At 54.1% G+C, this 24,549-nt stretch overlaps 4 protein-coding genes across 4 annotated transcripts in view; 2 read left to right on the top strand and 2 right to left on the bottom strand.

Annotated features, from left to right (window-relative positions):
- Nucleotides 1-87: 87 nt before the first annotated feature.
- On the top strand, nt 88-13,431 carry PTSG_12128 (uncharacterized protein; the record flags this gene model as incomplete). Its single annotated transcript, XM_004994949.1, has 42 exons — nt 88-93; nt 275-366; nt 619-684; nt 831-895; nt 1,033-1,110; nt 1,267-1,352; nt 1,583-1,655; nt 1,937-2,088; nt 2,435-2,564; nt 3,045-3,141; nt 3,416-3,606; nt 3,809-3,891; nt 4,105-4,240; nt 4,405-4,485; nt 4,673-4,799; nt 5,092-5,183; nt 5,397-5,479; nt 5,783-5,862; nt 6,059-6,123; nt 6,290-6,390; nt 6,746-6,826; nt 7,054-7,189; nt 7,444-7,505; nt 7,779-7,848; nt 8,018-8,058; nt 8,225-8,334; nt 8,535-8,663; nt 8,850-8,928; nt 9,283-9,435; nt 9,638-9,757; nt 9,971-10,175; nt 10,360-10,430; nt 10,619-10,762; nt 10,972-11,038; nt 11,172-11,326; nt 11,568-11,697; nt 11,909-12,011; nt 12,190-12,271; nt 12,396-12,503; nt 12,665-12,742; nt 12,937-13,002; nt 13,209-13,431. The coding sequence occupies 42 exons, from the start codon at nt 88-90 to the stop codon at nt 13,275-13,277; spliced, it is 4,143 nt and encodes a 1,380-aa protein (XP_004995006.1). The 3' UTR covers nt 13,278-13,431.
- A 189-nt stretch (nt 13,432-13,620) lies between these two features.
- PTSG_04108 (uncharacterized protein) lies at nt 13,621-17,845 on the bottom strand. Its single transcript, XM_004994948.1, has 13 exons — nt 17,636-17,845; nt 17,313-17,396; nt 17,027-17,105; nt 16,777-16,844; nt 16,550-16,624; nt 16,275-16,346; nt 15,896-15,974; nt 15,691-15,754; nt 15,248-15,410; nt 14,871-14,944; nt 14,653-14,724; nt 14,278-14,436; nt 13,621-13,950 (listed from the first exon to the last, which is right to left on the bottom strand). The coding sequence occupies exons 1-13, from the start codon at nt 17,785-17,787 to the stop codon at nt 13,658-13,660; spliced, it is 1,434 nt and encodes a 477-aa protein (XP_004995005.1). The 5' UTR covers nt 17,788-17,845; the 3' UTR covers nt 13,621-13,657.
- A 671-nt stretch (nt 17,846-18,516) lies between these two features.
- On the bottom strand, nt 18,517-24,431 carry PTSG_04107 (SAM domain and HD domain-containing protein 1). Its single transcript, XM_004994947.1, has 18 exons — nt 24,398-24,431; nt 24,026-24,103; nt 23,771-23,853; nt 23,417-23,510; nt 23,083-23,178; nt 22,847-22,887; nt 22,454-22,584; nt 21,868-22,212; nt 21,416-21,485; nt 21,016-21,160; nt 20,723-20,794; nt 20,417-20,506; nt 20,065-20,124; nt 19,787-19,846; nt 19,440-19,517; nt 19,214-19,275; nt 18,930-19,050; nt 18,517-18,676 (listed from the first exon to the last, which is right to left on the bottom strand). Exons 1-18 carry the CDS (start codon nt 24,407-24,409, stop codon nt 18,572-18,574), a joined length of 1,743 nt encoding a protein of 580 aa, XP_004995004.1. The 5' UTR covers nt 24,410-24,431; the 3' UTR covers nt 18,517-18,571.
- Nucleotides 24,419-24,549, top strand: part of PTSG_04106 (uncharacterized protein) — a 5,452-nt gene continuing 5,321 nt past the window's right edge. Inside the window, exon 1 of the mRNA XM_004994946.1 lies at nt 24,419-24,486. The gene's annotated coding sequence lies outside the window, so the exon portion shown is untranslated. The remainder of the gene's footprint in view (nt 24,487-24,549) is intronic.

The raw sequence follows: 24,549 nt of genomic DNA, 5'->3' as shown, positions 1-24,549 counted from the left end.
AGAAGACCGTTGTTGTTGCTGTTGCTGGGAAGAACGACAAACGACAGCTGCTTTGAGTGTGGAGTGAGACTGTGACTGACGTGCGAGATGAAGGTTTGTTTTGGTGTAGAAGATGGAATGGGATGGCGGAGGGGGTTGCAAGCGAGTGGACTGAGAGCATGATTTGACAAAACAAAGGAGGTTGGAAGGTGTGAGATAGCTCGAGCGCTTGCAGCGTTACGCGTTTGCGAGAGACACACTCACCCTTTCCCTTTGAACTGTCTTGAAACATCAGCGTGTGTTTGAGATTCCGGGCCGTACCCACGGCATCGGCAACATTCAATTCAAGTGGCAGCGGGTTAAGGGCAACTTCCTCGCCACCTCCGGGTATGCGAGCCTGTGTCTGTGTCTGTGTATGTGTCTGTGTGTGTCTGTGTGTCTGTGTGTCTGTGTCTGTGTCTGTGTCTGTGTATGTGAGTGTGACCCCGTGTCTGATTGTGTGCTTGCCTGTGTGAGAAGTGTCGGTCGCCACAGCAGCCACAGCACTGCTGTAACACTCAACCACTTGATGTGCTCATACTCACACGCGCATGTGTGTCTGTCATCGCGTTCCCTTCCCTTCCCCCTCCTTCTTTGCAGTGCGAACCGCAATGTGTACATCTTCGACCGCAAGGGCAAATCCGTGGCCGAGTTTTCGCTTCCAGGGTAAGTGGTGTTCGCATGCCAACCGCTATTGTCCTTGAGAGCTGCTTCACCAGCCATTCTGCTCCGCAGGTCGTGTGTTCTCATGTGCATGTGCTGATGCTGTCCTGGGCCATGCCTACGAACCGTTTGTTGATTGCACAACACAGAAAATGCACCAGCATGGACTGGGACAAGAACGGTAACCAGCTCGCCGTCGCCCACGATGGCGGAGGTGAGTCCCTTCCCTTGACACGTTGGGGTGCGCTTCCATCCTCATCTGCGCTTCCCATGCCACTATCACCCCAAACCGTTATCTTACTGTTCACCACCTCGCCCCCTACTTCCACACACACACGCGTGCCTTTCCAGCCACCGTGTTCATGTGGGACTCCAACACCAAGGACGTGTCCCAGGTGGAAACAGGCCTCAAGGGCACCCTCACATTCGGTAAGCGCGACCGCGTGTCAGCTGCCATTATTGCACACAGCACGAGCGTGCAAGCATTTCAGTGCACGTGACCTGCCTTGCGAACTCGGTCTACGCTGCTCTGGCCCATGATGATTCCCCCTTGACCCGCTCAACCATGTGCAACTGTGTGTGCAGTGAAATGGTCCAAGGTTGGTCTTCAGTTTGTCGTCGGCAACAACAAGGGCGACGTCTGCATCTACAGCGTCGAAACCGCCCGCAAGGTACATGCGTTTCATGGGGTTTCGCGTGTTTCCGTGTCATGGACGTGTGTGTATGCATGTGTCTGTTTGCGTGTCTGTTTGCGTGTAAAATGTGCTGTAAAATGTACATGTATATCGCTTGCATTGTGTCGATCTCCAAACTTCCTCCTTGCTCACCGTCTCTACCCACGTGTCTACCGTTCATGCCACACACACACACACACACACGCACACACATACGTCGACGTCAGCTGCCCATCCTTGGCAAGCACCGCGGCCCCATCCTTAGCTGTGACTGGAACGCCGAGAACAAGTTCACCGTCGGTGCGTGAAACTCGCGGTGACTAGCAGTTGGCAGCATGTTGTTGCGATGCTCATTGTGGCTGCTGGAACCCTTGGTCATACCACAGCCACCACCACCGCCATCATGACCACCATCAAGTTGCAACCAATTGTTCTCACCATTTGTGTTGGCTTCATTTTGTATGCATGTACGTATGTGTCTGTGTGTCTGTGTGTCTGTGTCTGTGCCTGTGCCTGTGTGTGTCTGTGTGTGTGCCTGTGTCTGTGTGTCTGTGTCTGTATATGTGTGTGTGTGTGTGCAGCGTCGAGCGACCAGACCATCTCGATCAACACCAGTGATGGCGACACGCTGGCGCAGCCGCTGCTGGAGCACGAGCCGACCCTCGTGCGCTGCTTCGACCCAAAGCCAAGCATGCTCAACAAGGACGTCTCGGTACGCGGTGCCTGCCAGGGTGTCTTTCAACACCAACCGCAAAACAATGCACTTGAACCGATACACACGCACAAACATACATACATACATACATACATACATACATACATACATACATACATACATACATACATACATACATACATACATACATACATACATACATGCATACATACATACATACATACATACATACATACATACATACATACATACATACATACATACAAACATACATACATACATACATACATACATACATACATACATACATACATATGTCAACACAAGGCGCTTGTGTGTGAGCGCGGTCGCATCTCACATGAACGTGTGCATCACCAATCATTTTTGGTTGTGCCAGGCGCAGATGAGTGTTGTCCTTGACAAGAAGACGCTGCTGCTGTTCAAACCAGACGATCCGGACCACCCGATTGAGCTCGCCTTTCAGACCCGATACGGGAACATCGTCGACTACTCATGGTACTGCGCCCTGCTTCGTTGCGCTTTGTTTTGTTTCTTGGTTGTTTGTGGTGTGTGTGTGTGTGTGTGTGTGTGTTTGAGTGTATTATTCGCGCCTTACTCCCGTCCATTTCTGCTCTCTTCCACATGCGTCCACAAAATGATACTCTCCCTTCTTTCACTCCCTCACGCATTTACCGCCGCCACCATCACGATCATCCTCCACGGTCCACCATCGCGGTGCAGGTTCGGCGATGGCAAGCTGCTGATTGGCTTTTTCCAGCGGGTTCTTTTGTGATTATGAGCACGCGCGCGTCGCGGCAAACTATCCATTCAATCATAGGCGGGCTGCAGATCGTTCCGGGCGTTACATTTGATATGTCACCACACATGATTCCCGCCAAGACAAAGCCTATCGAAGATTGCCGATCAGAGCTAGTGGAGCCGAAAAGCGCTAGATACCAACTTCTGAATTCACTCGGCGCGGACTGTATCATTCCGGATGCCTTATTAGTAAGGGGGCTTCTGCGAGAGCGGATTTCTACACGTTATTATATACGCGCCTATGACTTTGGGAGCATTTGAGTCGGAAGACATCTCCAAACTAAGCACTAGGTAAGATGCCACCTGAAGATCCGTAGAGAAGGCTATGGCTTAGCGATAATACAAGGCTTCGGCCACCGGACCGCCCTTTGGAGCGGGTACTCCTTCGACAGTTAGCCAATTACTTGCAGAGAGACGCGACGTCACACACACACACACACACACACACACACACACACACACACACACACAAAATCACGTGTTGATGTTGGCGTGCGACATTTTTTCTTGGACAATTTGAGGGGTGGGAGGGACGCTTGTGGGGGAATGGATGTGCGCGCATGAGTGTGAGTGATTCAGCCAACGAGTGTGTGCACGCCGTTTGTCGTGGTGTCTGTGCCGCCAAACCCCCCCCCCCCACCGTTCGAAGAGTATTGACTTTGTGTGCACGTGTGTGGTTTCGTTTCACCTCAGGCCTGCTGGACACGATGTCGTGGACAGACGACGGGCAGCTCCTCTCCATCAGCACCGAAAACGGTACACCACATGCTCATGATAGCCTGCTGAATGAATGCACTCCCTACAACCACCACCACCTCTTCATTCTTCTTCTTCTTCTTCTTCTTCTTCTTCTTCTTCTTCTTCTTCTTCTTCTCCTTCTTCTTCTTCTTCACCGCCACCACCACCACAAACTCAATTTTTCTCCCCGAACCATCGCCATTCTGCGCCATGCTTGCAGGCACGCTGTACACTTACCTGACAAAGCTGCCGCTGCTCGGCGACGTCTGCGACACCTCTGTCGCGTACCTCTCCTCTCTCCAGGTCAGTACCCTTGCATGCATGTATACGCGGCGTGTGTGCGTGCGTGTGTGCGTGTTTGTGTGTGTGGCGTGTGTCTGTGTGTCTGTGTGTCTGTGTGTGTCTGTGTGTCTGTGCGTGCGTGTGTCTGTGTGTCTGTGTCGCGCTTCCATCTTCTCACTGCCTGCTGCCACTCATTGCATCACACCCATATCCGCTACGCCCACGCTTCGCCAGGAGCTGACGGTGTTGCCGGACGAGGGTGCGCCGATCAAGATCAAGCTGCCGATTGAGCCCGCGACCGTCGCTGTGGACGAGTTCTACGCAGCCTGCGGGATGAACAACACCGCGTGGTTCTTCCTCCTCGATGACGGTGCGAACAACAGCAGACATTGCAGCGCAGCTGGTGTTTTGAATCTTGCTGTTGCACAGTGTTGTGTGTGCATGAAAAAGAGTGTGGATCGCTATGCTGTGGCTCGAAGCAATACCGTCGCTACTCGCGTCGTTCACCGCCACCATTGTTGTGTTCGCCACCAGGACGGGCGGAGGAAATCGACACTGAGCCGCGCACATACACGGGCAGCATCAAGTCCATCAAGCTGTGCGGGCAGTACGCAGGTGAGCCCGCCCGGAGCTCATGTGTCTGCGCATCGCATTGTTATTCACTCTGGATGTGGTGGTCATGCGACGGTGCGTGCGTTGTGAGATATACGCGCACACATACGATCTCACTCACACGCACACACACACTCATGTGATCTCACGCACACACGCACGCACGAAAACACACCACTGCTGGGAGCAGCTGTGCACTGCGGGAAGAAGGTCCACCTGCATCTTGTCGAGTCGCATCCTGAGGACGACATGCCCAACTCGGAGAAGATGTTCCCTGCAAAGTCATCGGACGTCATCGACGGCGTCGCGCTCACAAAGTAACGGCGCACACACACATGCGCGTACATGTGCTTCACATCATCATCCTGCTGCTGATGCTGCTGCTGCTGCTGCTGCTGTTGTTGTTGTTGTTGTTGTTGTTGTTGTTGTTGTTGTTGTTGTTGTTGTTGTTGTTGTTGTTTGATGTGTCTCGTGGTGTCGCGTGCATTGTGATGGACTCCCTGTCTTGAAGCAACCATTCCCCCTCAGCCTCACCACTTTCACCCACATCTCTTCATTGCACCATCGCGCAACACCACACAACACCCTCGCTTTTGCGCATGTTCTCAGGAATTTCCTGATCTACTCGACGACGGAGGGCGCCGTGTACTACTTCTCCCTCGAGGACTGGCAGTTTGTCAACGAGTACAAGCACCCCTGCGGTCAGTGAGCAAGCCTCCCTTGTGGTGTTGGCGGTCGCGGCGAGGGTGGGCGGAGGAAGGTTCGCACCACTGACACCCTTTCCGACACACCACAAACACACATATGCACACACACGCACACGCACACGCACACGCGCACACACATGACCTAACATCTCGCGAATCCTCATTTCTCCTTTTCTTCCCCAATCGTTCACGTTGGACTCACCGCAGGCCTGAGCGGGCTGACGGCAGACAGCAGCGGCACACGCGTTGCATTCATTGACGCAAAGGGGGATGGTATCATCTACAGTCCCGTGAGTTGCGTGCAACCGCCACCGCAAACCAGTCGTGTGCAGCCCATGGCCGTGTTGCCATTCTTCCACCCTTTTGACGCTCATCCCCTCGTGCTGTCTTGCTTGTTACCCTTTTCTCGCGCGCGTATGAGTGCGTGTTTTGCGTTGAGCACACCACCCACGAACACAGCCCTCAGCTCCTTCTGTCCTAACACCTCTCCACCCACCCCCGGTGTGTGTGTGTGTGTGTGTGTGTGTGTGTGTGTGTGTGTGTGTGTGTGTGTGTGTGTGTGTGTGTGTGTGTGTGTGTGTGTGTGATGGCAGGTTGATGACACGACGCTGACGCTGCCCAACTTCCCCAGCCGCCCAAAGGGATTCGTCTGGGACGTCGCCTGCGAGGAAAAGTGAGGGCTGCGTGTTGTTGTGGTGTCTTGTTTGGACAGGGAAGCATGGGCGGTGGGGAAGGCGGGCACGGCTGGGAAGTGGTGCAAGTTTTGTCGCCATTGCGGTGCTGTGGAATTGTGTGGTTTGGTGTTGCGTTGGACACTTTGCTGACGCATGCACTTGTTGCCTCTAATATTGCATTGTGGTGTGACACAGGGTGTTCATCGTGTACGATGAAGAGAACATCTACACCTACGTGGAGCACTCGGAGCACATTGACGGTTCGTTTCGTGTGCTCTGCGTGGCTGCGCTGTGCCTTCTGGCCCCATTTGCTTGCTGACGTGTAGCACCTCACCCTCCCCCCCCCCTCCTTGATCGACAACCCGACTGACCATGCGCTCTTTCCACCGCCGCCTTCACCGCCACGATGTGTGCGTGTGCTTACAGGTGCCCACTGCGAGTTTGTTGGCCTGACGAAGCTGCAGTACGGGCTGGTTCCCATTCGCCTTGACGACGGCCGCGTCACATGCCTCACCCCGAGCGGCAAGGTGCCGTTGACTGCTCTTGTTGTTGTTCTTGTTCTTGTTGTTGTTGTTCTTGTTGTTGCTGCTGCTGTTGTTGTTCTTGTTGTTGTTGTTGTTGTTGTTGTTGTTGTTGTTGTTGCTGCTGCTGTTGTTGTTGTTGCTGCTGTTGTTGTTGTTGTTGCTGCTGCTGTTGTTGTTGTTGTTGCTGCTGTTGGTGTTGTTGTTGTTGTTGTTGTTGTTCTTGTTCTTGTTCTTGTTCTTGTTCTTGTTCTTGTTCTTGTTCTTGTTCTTCTTGGTGTCACTGGTGCTCCTTGCTGCCTCTCACCCTGTTTTGCACACAATCCCGCCGACCTCCTTTCCCTTCCTTGCGCATCTGCAGACCACGGCGGTGACGCTGTCCACGCACGAGTTCCTGCAGCCGGAAGAAGTGAAGGACGCAGAGCTCTCGGATGCCATCGCGGTGTGTTTGCTCACATGTTTGTGTGAGAGACGGGTTGCCAAGTTGCTCTACCCCGCTTGTAGATGGCCGATGGTGGTGGCAGTGGTGCTGCACTGCTGTAGATTTCTGGCTTGTTCTGGTGCCGAGCCAATAACGACACCACACCATATTCACACCGCCACCCATCAACGCACCGCCACCCACGCTTCTTTCTCCTCCTCTGTCTCCACTTTGATGCATGCTTCCAGTCCAACATTGCCATCTGCAAGTTTTCGAGTGCGTTTGCGCTGCTGCACCGCATGAAGGCATCTTCTCCCTCGCAGGCCCAGGCGCTCTTTGACAAGCTCGCCGCCGCCTGTCTCCAGTGCCTCAACTTCAACATGGGTGCGAACGTTTTGCGTGTGTTTGTTTGTGTATGTATGTATGTATGTATGTATGTATGTACGTATGTATGTATGTATGTATGTATGTATGTATGTATGTATGTATGTATGTATGTATGTATGTATGTATGTATGTATGTATGTATGTATGTATGTATGTATGTACATGTGTGTGTGTCGTTGATGCTGGCAACGGCTCTCATCCCCGTAACTAACACGTGTGTCGGTGCATTCAAACCCGCCATCCCACATCAGCGCTCCACGTGTACCGTCTGGCTGGAAACGCCAAGATGGTGCAGCGCCTCCGCTCCCTCGAGGTGTGATTGCCTCTGCGTGCACACGTGTGTGTGTGTGTGTGTGTGTGTGTGTGTGTGTGTGTGTGTGTGTGTGTGTGTGTGTGTGTGTGTGTGTGTGTGTGTGTGTGTGTGTGTGTGTGTGTGTGTGTGTGTTTGTGTGTGTTTGTGTGTGTGTCATGCATCATGTGTGCATCATCGTGCATCACATAAGAACCACTCATTTCATGACTTCGCCATCGTCAAACCGACCATCCCGTCTTCCCTTCACGTCTCCACGTCTCCACATTGCTGCAGTTTGTTGAGGATCGCCACTTGCTTGCTGGTCACATCTTCCTCTTCAACAGCGAGCCAAGCAAGGCCGAAGGTACCCCCAACCCAGTGATGTGTCGTGTATGTGCTTGTATTCATGTGTGCGTGTATTTGTGCTCTTCTGTGTATTCGTGCGTGCGTGTGTGTGCGTGTGTGTGTGTGCGTGTTATCTTTTCGCCGGTTCTCACGTGTGCGGTTGCCCTGCCGCTGCGTCGCCGCTGCAGACCACTTCCTCAAGTCCTCGCGCCCAGAAGAGGCCCTCAACGTAAGCACCCGCCAACGAACAATGCCATCTTTCTCGCACACGCGTTCCCTCTTCATTCACCCACTCACTCACACACCCACTCACTCACTCACACACACTCACACACACACTCACACACTCACTCACTCACTTACCCACTCACGCACACATCTCAACACGAGCACAGATGCATCGGGATCTGCTGCAGTGGGAGCAGGCGCTGAATCTCGCCGGCCGCTTCTCAAAGAAGGACATCCCCGCCCTCTCCCGCGAATACGCGCAGCAGCTCGAGTTCCAGTACGTCTCTCGTATGCTGCTCTCGCTGCCACCATGTTGCTGGCGCCTCGCGCGCACATGCACATGCACATGCACATGTACATGTACGTGCGCGTACACACTCCATGCCTGTGCTGCTGCTTCCATGCCCGTCCCACACAGAGCGCAACCTCAACCAACATCGCGTTTCTTGTTGTTCTCCGCCCCCCTCTACTGTGCAGGGGCAACTGGACAAAGGCGCTGCAGATGTACACGAGCGCTCTCAACGGCGACAAGAACGACCGCAATCACGTGCTGACGTGCAAGGCCGGCATGGCTCGCACCGCCATCCGTCACGGAGACATCAACCAGTGCGTTCGTCATGTTTGCTGTTTGGTCGGAATGTGTGCACAGTGGGTGATACCGAAGGAATCGATGTTGTTTGTGTTGTTCGAGTGCTCCTATTCGCTCAAGTAAGCATCCACGTGCTCCCTTACACAACACACAACACACACACACCCAACACTACACGTGAATGCAAATGCGAATGTGTGCAGGGGCATTTCGCTGGCCAACGAGCTGTCTCAGAAGCCGCTCTATCGCGAGTGCGCAGCTGCACTTGAGGACATGAACCAGGTGACGTTTGCTGGACGGGGATGTGTCGTCATGGTGATCGTGGTGGTGGTGGTGGTGGTGGTGGTGGTGACAGTGGTAGTTGATGCCGTGGTGGTGGCCGCGGTCATCATTTTCTTCTTCCTTCTTCCACTCCTCTTCCTTCGTCTCCGCTTCTTGCTCCTTGGATCTTTTCGTGCATGAGCTGCATGTGTTCTTGCTGCTTGTTGTTGTTGTTGTTGTTGTTGTTGTTGTTGTTGTTGTTGTTGTTGTTGTTGTTGTTGTTGTTGTTGTTGTTGTTTTTGTTGTTGTTGTTGTTGTTTCTTACCCTCCTTGCAACCCGCCTGCTCACGTGACCAAACCACGTGCCTGCAACAGCTGAATGAGGCTGCTGAGATGTATGAGCGGGGCGGGCAGTACGACAAGGCCGCCGCCATCTTCATCAAGAGCAAGAACTGGCCAAAGGTTGGCCAGTTGCTCCAGCATGTCTCGTCGCCAAAGCTCCACGCTCAATACGCAAAGAGCCGCGAGGTGTGTCGTGTGTGTATGCGTTTTGGTTTTCTGTGCGTGTATACATTTTGTGCGTGCGTGTGTGTGCGTGTGTGTGTGTGTTTGTCCGATCGTGTTGGATCATGTGTTGATACTTACCCCTTCTACACCTTAAAGTCTTGCTTGCCCTGCTTCCCCGTCCTGCCTTCTTCTCATCCGACACCACCTTGCCATGGGTCTGCAGGCCGACGGGAGCTACAAGGAGGCTGTAGCGGCATATGCTGCGGCCAACGACCACCTGTCTGTGATTCGCCTCAACCTCGAGCATCTCCGCAACCCGGACGAGGCCGTTCGTGTCGTCAAGGTACCCCCCTTATGTCATCTCACTGCTGCCCTGATCTCTGTTTCCCATCGTGGTTACCTGTTCCATATGTGAAGTATCCATTGCTCGCCTGGCCACTTTGCTGTTTGCATGAATGCTTCCACTGCCCTTCCAATGCTGCCGCTAACCCGTTATCCTCATTCACCCCCCCCCCTTTTAACGAAACCACCAATTGACACGCCTGGCCCACTGCAGGAGACGGGCTCGATTGAGGGCGCCAAGATGGTTGCAGACTTCTTCCGCAAGCTTGGCGACTTTGAGTCTGCGGTGCAGTTCCTTGTTCTCTCGCAGGCCAACGAGGAGGCGTTCAAGATGGCCCAGGAGCACAACCAGCTCGGCGTGTATGCGCGCGTGCTTGAGTCCAACGGCGGAACAACAGACGACTATCGCCGTGTCGCCAGTCAGTTGCACACCCCACGCTGTTGTCTTGTCGTGTCAGCCTTGTTTTCCGACCACGCGCGCGTGTGTATATGTGTGTGTATGTATGTGTGTGTGTGTGTGTGTGTGTGTGCTGATTCGTGTTTTCCCACTTCCACCATCACCACCATTCACATGCCATTCCCCACCCCCGCCACCGTTGCCAGAGTCGTTTGACAAGGTCAACGAGCCCGTGGAGGCGGGCCGCTTCTACTGCAAGGCCGGCGACTACGAGCTCGTGCGTTGAAATGCTTTGATCCCCGGCAGCGTTTGTGTGTATGTGTCTGTGTGTTTGAGAATCAGTGTGTGTGTGTGTGTTGTTGTTGTTGCAGCGGACGCAACATGTGTTCGCTATCCTTCCGAAAGCACGCTCCTCTCACATCTACACTCGCTCAAACACCCGCGTGTGTGCACTTGCTGCTGCAGGCGATCACGCGGCTGCTGTCCACGAGTGCTGGCGACAACACGAACATTGAGCTCGCGATTGAGGCTGTTGGTCTCGCCAAGAACGAGTCGCTCACGCAGAAGGTGGTCGACTACCTCATGGGCTCCACAGACGGCGTGCCAAAGGTGCGCAGGAGATTGTGTTTTGTGCGTGGACGTGCGTGTGTGTGTGTGTGTGTGTGTGTGCGTGTGTGTGTGTGTGGACGTGTGTGTGTGTGTGGACGTGGGTTGTTGGCTTTGTTGATGCGTTGCTGTTACGTGCTTCACGCGCTGTACGTATTCATGTCCCTTTCACTGCGCCTGACACGATTTGTCTACTATGTGTATGTGTACAGGACGCGAGCTATCTGCTCAAGCTGTATCTCGCTGCTGAGCGCTTCAAGGAGGCCGCACGCACTGCAAGTACGTGACCCTGTCACCACGCACAACACACACGTACGCCACATGTGCAACATGCCCGCACAACACAGCGCACACCGTGTCTCACCACCACCGCCACTGTGCTTGCCAATGTATCTGCGCATATGCACGCCAGTCATTATTGCCGCCGAGGAGCGCACGGCTGGCTCGTACCGCACAGCGCACGACATTCTGTTTGACATGTACAACCAGCTCCGTTCCCGCGGCGTCGCTGTGCCGCCCGAACTCTACGATGACCTCGTCCTCCTCCACAGCTACATCCTCGGAAAGGTGCGCCATGGGTGATGGTGGTGGTGGTGGTGGTGGTGGCTGTTTATGCGCGTGTTTCCTTGTGTGTGGCTGTGTGTGTGTGTGTGTCTGTAGAGGGCTGTTGATTCTTAATTGGACGGCCCATCTTCTTCGCAGCGCTCACCACCACCACCACCACCACCACCAACAACAACAACAACAACTGAAATAACACCACCACCACCACTACTACTACTACTCACACGCACACAACAATACCCAGATCCACCTGCGTCGCAACGACCATCTCAAGGCTGCGCGCATGCTGATCCGCGTTGCCGACAACATCAGCAAGTTCCCCGCGCACGTCGTGAACATCCTCACGTCCACCGTCATCGAGTGCTTCCGTGCAGGTTGGCACTTCCTTCCTTGCTGCCCCTGCACGCCGCATGCGGTGCATGTGAGGAATTGCTTCCATGTCGGTGTTGTCTTATCCCGGCTCTCTGCACACACACACACCCTTGTACCTGTTGCTCACTCCCTTCGTCATGTTGCCTACCGTGGCTGTGTGTGTGTGTGCGTGTGTGTGTGTGTGTGTGTGTGTGTGTGTGTGTGTGTGTGCAGGTTTGAAGGCGTCCGCGTTCAAGTTTGCTGCCATGCTGATGCAGCCTGAGAACCGCCAGAAGCTCGACCCGAAGTACAAGAAGAAGATTGAGACCATCGTCCGGTGCGTGTGCTGATTGGATGCGGTGGCCACACACTTGCACGACTCTGCTACCTCTCTGCTCCTTTGTGTGCCTCTGCTGCCCCCCCCCCGCCCCCCAGCACGCTCGACCACACCCTGTGCTTGCTTTCCTTGTGTGCTCTCGCTCATTCCTACCTTCCCTCTTGTTTTTCCACGACAGCAAGAAGGATCTGACGGAGGAAGAGGAGGAGACGTGCATGTGTCCGTACTGCGGCACCATGCTCAAGAACACCATCCTCGAGGTACGACGTGCCTGCGCTGCACTGCACATGTGATTGGCACGATTCTTGGCCATATCCCAGGTTTGCGTACTTTGTTTTCTCATCCTTGCGTGATCTGCGTGCTGTGCGCCGTCACAACCATCAGTGCTACGCATGCAGCAACAAGCTGCCAATGTGTGTTGCATCCGGCTACTTTGTCCCCAAGAGCCAGCTCGTCATTTGCCCGTACAAATACTCTGCGGCACGCAAGGCGGTATGTTTCGTGCGCGGTTCTGTGCAAGTACTGCAATGGGTGTCTGCTTCGCGCCTTGAAACTTGCCGCTGGTTGCTATCGTCCCTTCGCCTTGTCATCTGATGTCCCCACTCGTCTTCCCTCTTCCTCTCCCTCCCTCGCGCATTCATTTTCCTTCGCAGGAAATCGATGCGCTCATGCTGACGGAAGATTCGCTGCCAATGGCATACGACACCAAGTCCTCATACACCATTCCAGAGGTGCGCACGCTTTGTCTTCCGTGTGTGTGTGTGTGTGTGTGTGTGTGTGTGTGTGTCTGTGTGTGTGTCTGTGTGTGTGTCTGTGTGTGTGTGTGTCTGTGTGCTTGGGGGTGTTGTGTGTTTTGTATCGGGCAACACAGAAGCGTTTGCACGTCCGCTTCTGATGCATTCGCATTCCATCACGCAACATACAGGATGCGATGGAGTTCCTAAACGCGTTCCGGTCGAGTTTTGACAGCTCTTCGGCGTCCGCGGACAACGTGCGCTGTTTGAAACGATGCCATGCGTGTTTGGTGCTGCTGTCGTCGTTGTGAGCATTGCTACTCGCACACATCAGTGTGTCTGCCTGTCTGTGTGAGTCTGTGTTGACTTTGTGAACGGCTTGCGGCAGCGTTCACCAAACGCACATGCAACACTTGCTTGCACAAGCTCACTTCAATCCTTGCGTGTCTGCTGTTGTGTTCAGGGTGATGAGTACATTGATGTCGCCGGGGATGGACAGGACGACGACGATGACAGCGAGGGCGACGTTTGAGCCGCCAGTGCCGCCACTCGCTGTTCGTGCCATGTTCCTTTTTGTTGCTGGTGTTTCCCTGCTCTTGTTGGTTTGATTTGCTTTTCGCCTGTCGTTCTCTCTTCTTTTTTGTCTCTCGGTGTGCATGTATGCTCAATACAGCACCGCCAACGCAGCTGCACGTCCACAAATGGAGAAAGAGGGCGGGATAATACACACTACACGCGCGCGCGCACCAAACACACACACACACCAAACACACACACACACACCAAACACACGCCTGCGCACTCTCAATTCAAAGAGACAAGCATGTTCCACGCTCATGTCTGCAGTTCAATCACTCCAATCCAACATTGCTTGCGTTTCAGTCACTCCAATCCAACATTGCTATGTATTGTCTATTCGTCTGTTGCTGGGGGTTCGACATAATCAAGGCACTTATCAGCGCCATCACGGTAACGGTCGCTGTCGCCGCTCTTGGCAGCTTCAACCCATTCACTGCAGTATCGCATGATGGCAGCGTGTTCTCGTGCCAGCGTGTCCGGCACGACAAGTCCGTAGGTGCGCACGAGCGTGTGGAAGCGGTCCAGCACGACTGTGTACAGCAGCCAGTCGTACGGCTCGTCGCGAACGGAGAAGTCGCGCCATGCACTCTTTGGCAGGATGTTGTAGCCCTCCTTCTCGTACTTGGCTGCAGCAGGGTGAAGGGCAGCGTGATTGGATTGACATGCGCAGATGGGGAACGAGCAAGCATTCACATTGGGGTTGTTTGTTGTCCAAGGGTTGCGGTCGTAAACACAAACATTCGATTACCCATGCATGGATTAAGAGCAAGCGTTAGGGGATGAAAAACAAAACAGAATTATAGGGCATAAATGTCAACAACAAAAGCACGCATCACATCACGTCAGCAACACAAAGGTGCCGTCGCTGCCTGACACGCGAATGTACGCCGCCGCCACCCTGATTCCCACACGCGTACAACCCCTGGTCCTTTGCATATCCATGAGCAACGTACCCAAGAAATCCTCGCCTGGCCGCATGTTGCGGAGTTCGTCCGGATGGACTTTTCCGCCGTAAATGCGGTGGAACAGACACACAGACAACGAGTAGTAGTCGGTCAGCCCTCCAAAGGCAAACGTCGTCAGGAACCTCTCAACGGCAGCTGTCACAAACCCTGAACACACACGCACGCACACATGCCATGCGGTGCAGTGTATAAAGCCAGGGGATGTGCATACACCAGTCGGCATGCAATCAGTGGTGAGCGGTTTCGGGCAAAGGTGCGCTGGTTGCCTTGATGTGATGATGGGGCAACTGTGAAATGAAAGGTGTCTGATACGGGACAGGTGCATGACCTGACACGTTGCATGGAGTATGAAAGATTGCGTACCAAACCCAATGTCCACGTTTTGCTCTCCGCACTTGATGCCATTCAGGTGCTTCACTTGACAGTGCGCAATCCCTGCCTCGTACATGTGTGTGCGTATGTGTGTGAGTGATGTGAAGCGCGTGAATGCGTGTGTGTGTGTGTGTGTGTGTGTGTGTGTGTGTGTGTGTGCGTGTGTGTGCTTGCTTGCTGAATCAACGGGAGAAAGACGACGGACTGACCATTAAAAGCCACAAACTCTTCCAGCGTGTGTGTGTTCTTCAGCTTGGCCTGCTGGGTCTTGACCATCCCGTACCTAGGGCCAAAACGCAGGTGCGTGGGGATGTTAGTCTGGATCTGTTCTGCGTTTGTGTACGCGGCGCAGATCCAACATCCCCAGGGACGCGGGAACGCACAAAAATGCACACGTGCATGAAACACACACACACACACACACATTCACACATTCACACATACACACGCACACAACGCGCGCGCGCACATTCACACTCACAACGCGCGCACACACACATTCACACATACACACATTCACACATACACACATACACACGCACACAACGCGCACATACACAACGCACACACGCACACCAAACCGTACGCGTGGCGGTGGTAATTGAATGCGGAGAGAAGGCGGCGGCGAGGATCACGGAATGTGCCGATGTACGAGCCGTGCATGCGTGCACTAAAATCGAGTGGATTGTGGCCAGGTACAACGCCTACAACGCGGGCGGTGCACTGTTTCTCGCGCACCTCGCCCTCATCTTGTGTTGCGGGATTAGACAGCAAGATATGGGGCTTGATGTGAGAAGAGGTGATAAGGACAAGAAGGGAGGGGAGAGAAGAGCTGGGAAGGAAGAGGTGTTCATGGCACAAGTGCGTGCTCGTGCACACCCCAGCACATTCTGTGGCTGAACATGTGCAAGCAATATGATGACATGAGCACACATAGGCAGAGATGCGCAAATAGAGATGCACTTCCATGGATACATGCATAACAATCAGCAACAATTGCAGCCACAACACGGCATGCGTGTCGCCCACCTCGCATGAGACCGGAGTGGGGCGCCCAGGTTGTGAAACGCGAGCACTTGCGCTTGTTGCACGTCTGTCACGCACGCCACCACATCGTACAAAGCGCTGCATATGAATAGGATGGTCGTCCATGGAACAGCACACGGTACGGCAATGCATGGATGCAAGCGCAAACAAACCGCAGCAGACGACAGGGTTTGCGTGGGCGTGATACCTGGAAGCAGGCCGCACAGGTGTGTGGTTTGTATGCCCTGAAGGTTTCGTTTTGGTTCAGTGGCCCATCGCGCTGTGGACTGCACAAGGTAGTTAGTTTGGTTCAGCAGGATGCCAGGTGGAAATGAGAGGAGCAAGGAAACCCGTTGCGGGGAAAGGAGGGTTGTGCGCTTTGTTCGGCGAAGCAAAGTCTTGGTGGGTGGGTGCGTGGGGTGTTCGATGTTGGCTTTGTGTGTGTGTGTATGTGTGTGTGTGTGTGTGTGTGTGTGTGTGTGTGTGTGTGTGTGTGTGTGTGTGTGTGTGTGTGTGTGTGTTGGCTGGTTGGTTGGTGGTGCGGGTGGCGTGGTGGTTGCGAAGAAGAGCAGGTGTCATCCACGTACTCATAGACGACGGCGGACGTAAAGTCCCTGCACGCGTAGTTGTAGATGAGGCTGGTCACGGAGCTTGCACACCTAACAAACAAGTCCAAGGAGACACGGGCGGGATGGCATTGAGCTGTGCACGGTATGCATCGAGACATGTGCCTGACACAACGCGCATAACACACGTGACACGCACACACACACACACGTGACACACACACACACGTGACACACCGCGCACAACGCACAACGCACAACGCACAACGCAACACAACCGTGCGTAGCGGCCTCACTTTGGGATGTGTACCCAGTTGACGCGGTCAAGCGCCTTGGGCGCCGGTGGCATTACATCTGGATCCACTTCACAGCTGTAGCATTGAACCCCCGCCAGCCGTACGCGCATGCACAATCAGTTCGTGAGGAGATGAGAGTTCAGGCATGGGTTGCTGCTGCTGCTGCAAAGTTTGGCAGTGCACCCATACCATGAGAATCCCACGGATCACAGATATTCAGCACTCACTGTTCATTAAAGACGCTGTCCGGGTGATCGTAGAACAGGACCTTGCCCGTGTTTGGGTCGGTAATGGGCTGGGAGACAACCAAAACCACACACACACACATGGCGTGAATCGGTGGCAGTTGGTAACATGAAGGGTGCAGCTGCGTCGCGGTAGGTGAGGCAACACGCGCTGCGTCGCCGATTGCAGGTGGATGAACAAGCAATACCCATTCATTGACAGCACCCACGTTGGCCATCGCCATTGCCACACCTTTCCGCCGCCGTTGATGATGGCCTCTGATGCCCTCTCCAAGAAGTAGCAGGAGCATGTGGGGCAATCGATCGGAAACCTGCACAGTCAAAAGCACAATGGGATGGCGTGTGAGTGTTGGCTGATGGCTGATGGCTGATGGCTGATGGCTGATGGCTGGTGGATCCTCAAGCACAACACACCAACACAAAATCACTGGGTGCATGTCGTGCAATCGCTCACGCAAGTTGTCTGAAACGCCAGCAGTGCCACAGAACCGGCAGGCTAGCATGTGTCGCACTCGTACCCTTTATTGGAGGCTGACATGGCTGGCAAGTTGTCGTCCGACCCGGAGACGCAGCTTTCCCCAGCGCAGTGCGCCTTCGGGTCACTTTGTTTGTGTGTTTGTTTGTTTGTTTGTGTGTGTGTGTGTGTTTGTGTGTGTGTGTGTGTGTTTGTGTGTGAGTGTGAAAGAGTGTGTGAAAGGGTGTGGGAGGTTGTGCGAGTGAGTGGAAGGGCGTGTGAGTGTGTGAAAGGGTGTGGGGAGGTGTGTGAGTGAGTGGAAGGGCGTGAATTTGTTTGATGTGTGTTGGCTAACATCGATGAGCATCCTCGCAGGCACTTGCTTACCATGCACACATTGGCTTGTCGTGTGCTGCGCTGTATACAAAGACGCTGTTCTCCGGGCACGGCTTGGCTGTGACAGGGATGGTCCTGCAACAACCAAGCAGCACCAGCAGCACCACCCCCAGCGCTGCAGCTGCTGTCGCACGATGTCGCATTCTCCTTCCGTGTTGTGTGGGCAAACAACGGACGCAGTGGTGTGACTGGATTCAGTCGCTGCCTGACTGTGCGACCCCCAGGAGGACCCAGGCGCCTTTTGTTTACATTAGTGGACAGTCCTGAGCTACGAGCTGCGAGCTCTGCCTCTCTGCTGTCGTCCTCGTTAAGTCGTTAGCTCCTTAGCTCATTCTAGCGTTCTCTCCTTCGTGTCTCCAGTTCCAGTCTGGCTAGATAGAGCTCTGTGTCTCTCCTTCTTTCTGTCTCTCATCTCTGGCTAAGTCAGCCCCCCCCCCCCAGCGCCCACTTCAACTCTTTCTGTACTTCTCCTCCCTCATTCCTCTTGCTTGTCTGTTTGTTCTGGAAGGAGGCATTTCGTGCGTTTCCTTGGTGTGTATCGTTCTTGGTCTTGTTTTCAGGCGTCGCAAGCAAGTGTACCACTTCACAGATAGACTCATAAGATTTGTCCGTGCAACAGTGCAAAGGCCTGCCTTCTTTCCACTTCTTTCCAATGTGCGTTGTGCTCACGCTCGGCCGCTCGTGAAGTTTCCATGGAAGAATATTCTCGATGCGGGTGCAGGTGTACTACGCGCATCGCATTACTGCACCACGTCAACAACGAATATGTCGACAGCCACATCAAAACATAAAGACACAAGGATTCTAGAATGGTATTGCCATGTAACGGAACCAAGTTTGCTTAATCGAACCCACCAACCAACCCTGCGCCACTCCACTGGCCGCCGGGGTTGTTGTCACTGCTGCCATTGTCGGCATCATCGTGGGCTACTGATGACAGTCGTCGTGGTCATCGTCGGACGGGGCAAGCTTCCGTGGCTGTACCTCGGTACGGCCCTGCGCCCCCCGCTTGGCCTCTGCCCTACGCTTGCTCTAATGCACCGTGCACAAGGGGAGGGGAGGGGGAGAAGAAGTGGACGCACCAAGCGCGGCCGTGCGATGAGGACGACAATGCACGAAGCATCAATGCAATGGGTTCAAGGTCGAGGTCAAGGTCAAAAGCTCACCACTTGCCAAAGGCACGCACACAGTAGCATGTAGCACATACACACACACACACACACACACACACACACACACACACACACACACACACACACACACACACACACACACACACACACACCTTGGGCGACGGAAGAGGCGTGAAGCTGCCGTCGGTGGTGCGTCCGAGCGGAAGGAGACACCCATTTGTCTGGCACCACCGGGAAAACGCATTGGCCAGCACAACCTTCACATGCGCATCACTTCCAGTCCAAAGACCATAATAAGCAAGCAAACGAACAGGCCAGCCAGCAAAAGGATCAAGCAAGCCAGCGAGGTGTGAGCGAGCATCGACGGTTGTTGACAAGCGACACAGCGTCCCAGCAGCACACGCAATATGAGCCGACAGCTCAGGGCTGGGCTTACTCGGACTTGGAGTATAAACGGATGTACTGGTCCTTCATTCGAGCTGGAAGCAGCTGCCCAATCTGTGTGATGTGGCAACAACATCGCAATTGGCCACGACGTGCATAAGATGTGTAGAGATGACGAGGTTCACAAGTTCACTTACCTGCGTACACACACACACATGCATACACACACACGCACACACAGAGCATGGTCACCAAACACACGCGTCCACACTGCACACCTCTGGCTGGCGCAGCTTGAGGGGCCTGTTTGGCACGTGCTTGCTCCAAAAGTACACGTGTTCCAGCACACCACCGTCCTGAACATCACGAAGAGTGGCCCAGTATTGGTGAGGGCGACGTTGAATGCGGAGGGCTGAAACACACCACCAGTGTTGGGCTTGCACAGACCAACAAGCACGCTCGCAGACACACACACACACACAGACACACACACACACACACACACACACAAAAAGCAGAACTCCTCAGCCACCCTCCGCTTTGTTTCACACACACATGAGCATGCACGCAGACACATACACACACACACACACACACACACACACACACACACACACACACACACCGCTTGACTGAAGGCGAGGGTGACAACGTGAATGACAATGTCATCTGGGGCCAGCTTCACCTGTAACATTGTTCGTTGCACAAGAGTCAAGGATGGCCGTGACGAGACAGAAACAGGCACGGCACATGTCCGCACAAGCCAAAGCACACAGGTAAACAAACAAACAAACCAATCACCAACAGAAAGGCAAGAGCGAGTACACGCACCAACACCCACACACACATACACACACATACACACATACGCGCGCATGCAAGCACATGGGACCCCACCAATACCTGGGCCTCTGTTGGGTCGATGCAAGCAATGATGCCTTCGGCGATTCGATGGCAGTCCGCCTGGACAGGCAGCGCATGCACAGCAGCAGCCACGAGTGAGCAACGGGCGCTTGCAGGACAACCAAACCTCACGTTTTTGACGAACCCACGAAAACACACCCACGAAAACACACCCACGAAAACACACACACACACACACACACACAAACACACACACACACACACACACACACGAACCCACAAACACACACACACACGAACCCACAAACACACACACACACATCCCACACCAATGAGAACCACATATCACATCTACCCCCTCCTCCATGCTCCTGCTTCAGAACACATGCACCGGCTTGAAGAAGGCGCCCTCCTGCGGTTGTGTCTGGTCAATGAACTTGTACAGCTTGCGCGAGTATATGCGCTGCAACAGCTCCTGGGCCTGGGACGCGCGCGTGCAAACATGCGTCCAAGACACACAAACACACACAACATATTACGCACTAGCTCAACCCATGTGCATACACACACAGCTTGCACACACAATTTGCGCACAAACACACTTTGCACATACACACAAACACTTTTTGCACATACACACACACAACTTGCAGACAAACAAACTTTACACACACACACACACATGTGCGCGTTGCACCTTGCGCAATTCCGGCTTTTCGCTGAACTCGATGAGCACGAGAATGTCGTCCGTGAGGTGCGTGTACGCCTCCTGATCATGACAGCACAACCGATTTGAGTTGCGTGGTGTGAGGTCACATCATGTCACGCTACTAGCCCATTCTCTCAAACTGCTTGGCTGCGGTGAAGTAAGTCACCCCATCGCCACCCACTCATGCACGCACTCATGCACGCACACACACACGCACACACACACACACACACGCACACACAAAACTACGCCTCAACAATGACAGCGCTGCAACTGCGCACCATATCGTGGATGGCGTCGGAGATGCGGACACGACGTCCGCCAGTGCCCGGCAGACGAATGTGATCGTTCGCCTGCAGAAGCGCCTCCACAATCATGTGCTCGATGATGTTGCACGTCTTGTGCTGGTACGCACGCCGGTGAAGGCTGCTCGCAGCAGCAGCAGCGTGCGTGTGAAATGTGTGAGAGAGAGTGCGTGAAGTGTGTGAAGTGCGTGAAGTGTGTGTGTGTGAGTGTGTGCGAGTGTGTGTCATGGGTGTGGACATGAGTGAGTGGATGACGTGTGTGTGCGTGTGTGTTTGTATGTCCGCATGTCCGCGTGTACATGTAAATCAAAGCACGCCACATCGAGACGGCGTGGAGTAAACACGAGACAACCCATCCGCCGGCTTGCCTGCACACCTGTTGCGCGTGTGGAAAATGTCGTAGATGGTTGACTTTTCCTTGTCGCGGAAACACAGGGCGGGAACGCCTGTGATGCGTGGTCAGGGCAAGACAATCGGTGTGGGTAATGGCAGAGTTCGCGTGCCTTGGCACGTCCCAACAACGACAAAACAAAGAACAATGGAGACACATATACATGCATACACAAACCACGTGTGCAAACAACATACTCACGTACACTTGTGCATCCACACACCTACATACACACACACCCACATATATCCACACACATATCCACACCCCCCACACACACCCACACCCACACACCCACACCCACACACCCACCCACACACACACCCACACACACACACCCACACACACACACCCACACACACACACTCACACACACACACTCACACACATGTAAACAATAAGCGCCTGCAAACAGCACGGTCACGAGGACGACTCACCCTGAACGTCAATGACGCGAACGAAGCGGATGAGACGGCGATAGTCGAAGCTGACATGCAGGCCAAGCTGGTGCTCATCGCGACAGAAGTAGTCAAACTTGTCGCAATCAATTGAGTTTCGCTTGTTGCCGACAATCTCGTAGAGGAAGCACTTCTCCAAGGGGCGGCCGCGGTACCCCTCGTATCGCATGTGCTCGCCAGGCTGATCACCGTCGCCATCACCATCGCTGCTGGTGCGGCTCGTGTCAGTGGTGGTGGTGTTGTTGCCGAAGGATACGGCCACGGGCGGGGTGTCTGTGGTGGACGACTGTGACACGACGCTCAACTCGCCGTCCAGCACTGGTGCTGCAACGCGCGCATGAAGCGTGTGTGTATGCGTGTGTGTGTATGTGTGTGTGTATGTGTGTGTGTGTGTGTGTGTGTGTGTGTGTGTGTGTGTGTGTGTGTGTGCGTGTGGGTGTGTGAGGGCAGGGGCACACTACTGACAAAACAAAGCAAGCACAAGAAATGGGCAACTGCAGCCTCCTCAACCCAGCCCCTCTTCTCTCCACTCCCCCGTTCCCCACGCACACAGTAGGGCACGCACCGCCATCGTGCGTGATGGAGAATGTGGGGAGGAGGTGGTCTGGGAGACGGCCGTAAATCGCCTCCAAGATGAAGATGATGTCTCGATCAGTCAGCCCGCGTGCGGCCATGGCGGGGCCGAGGTTGTTCGCCCTGGAGCGGTGCAGTGGGTCAGGCGATGGGGAAGGCATGCGGGGGTCAAGGGGGTCAATGAGTGAGGGTCGGTTGGTGAGGAGGGAGAGGGTGTACTGATGGTGGTGATGGTGATGAGATGTGGTGCTGTGTCGTTGAGCTGTGGCGTGGTCTGATTGCATGCGTTGGAACGGGTGGTTTGGAGACAAGTTGAGGAGGCCTTGGACACGATTGCGACAAGGATAAGCAAGCTAGCAGCAGCAGTCAGTCGCAGTGTGCGTACTGGATCATGTGCTTGAACATCTCGACGGACGCCTCCTCATGCTGCCGTGACAACCAGAAGCAAACAAACACACATAGCACGCAGCGAAAAAACATGTGACAAGAGCTCAAAGTGAGAACACGAACCATGTCGGTGACAAAACTGCACACACAGTCGCGTTTCAGTTGCAAACGCCGACCGCCACCACCATGGCCACCACTATCACATATTCGCCTGCCTCGCTGGTGTACACCCACCGTCCAGGTGCTTCCCGGGTTGACCTCCTTCATGAACCAGCCGTCAAAGAGATGGCTGAAGGGACCGTGTCCCAGGTCATGGCACAGGCCGGCAATCTGCCGCAGCAGAGAACATTGGCATTGTGTGAGGTGTGTGTGTGTTGGGAGAGACAAAGCGTGTCAGTGAGTGTGACAGAGGAAAAAGACAGTCCGGCATGTCATGTTGGCACGACGTTCGAGTGAGTGTGTTCAACATACGCCGTGGTCGAGTGTGTCTCAGCAACCACGGTTCAAACCCTTACAGGTACGCAACAATAACTACATGGTACACACTGTGGCTCTCTGCTTGATGTACCTTGACGCACAGCTCATCCTGTTCTGAAATCAGGTCCTTGAGGTTCTCTTGCTGCTTCAGGACATCCAGCAGCTCCCCTGCCAGCCACGATACCCTACAAGGCGTGCAATGACGAGTGCAACAAGGACGTGCGCATGTTAAACCATTGCACGCGCGTTCATGCAAACGCCCATCAAGCACGCCATAAACATAGTAAGCAAGAATACATATGCACACACGCACACACACGCACACACACACGCACACACACACACACACACGCACACACACGCACACACACACACACACATACGCACACACACACACGCGCGCGCGCACGCAAACAAGCCCAACACCATCCACTTCACTTCGTACCCAACAGAGTGCTCGAAACGCGTGTGGGTGGCGCCAGGAAACACAAAGTTGGTTGCACCAAGCTGCTTCAACCGGCGGAGCCGCTGTGTTTGTGATGTTGTGGTGTTTGCAGACCAGTTGAAACGCAAATGGCATGAGTTGAAGAGAGTAAGCAGTGTTTCATGCGCACGCATGTCTCAAAAGGCTAAACGAATGGTCCAGTTGGAGCAGCAGTGCCAGCAGCAGCAGACAGGCCGCTGCTGCGTGCATGCGTACCTGGAATTGTGGCGTGTTGATGATGGCCATGCACAGAGGGTCCACATGGATGTGGCCATGCACTGGGTCGTTGAACACCTGTGAGTTGCGCGTGGTTTGGGAACACAAACCAGCCAGGCCGGATAAGCGAAGAAGACAAAGAAGAAGACGAAGCGCAAACAAGCTCAAGGGGCATGCATGAAGGGGTGCCGCAGCACAGCAAAGAGAGCAAGACAACACTGTCAGGCGCACACACACATGAGTGTTCGCTGTGATATGATGACACACTCACACACACTCACACACACTCACAAGACACACACACACACTGCACTGCACTACACTGCACTCCATGGCACTGAAAAGCGTGGTCCTTCCTCTGTGTGCCCTTACTGCTTCGCTCATATCCGCGATCTTTTGCAGCAGCTGTCAAAAGTGACAGGTGTGATATTTTGGACGAAGACGAAACCGCCACGAAGAAGGTAACACAGAGAGAGAGGAGAGAGAGAGGCAGAGAGATGCTCTGTGTTGATGGTGGGTGCAGT

This window comes from Salpingoeca rosetta (assembly GCF_000188695.1).
Source record: "Salpingoeca rosetta unplaced genomic scaffold supercont1.9, whole genome shotgun sequence".
Taxonomy (NCBI): domain Eukaryota; class Choanoflagellata; order Craspedida; family Salpingoecidae; genus Salpingoeca; species Salpingoeca rosetta.
Note: the sequence above shows the minus strand (reverse complement) of the source record. Positions and strands in the feature narration are given on the sequence as shown.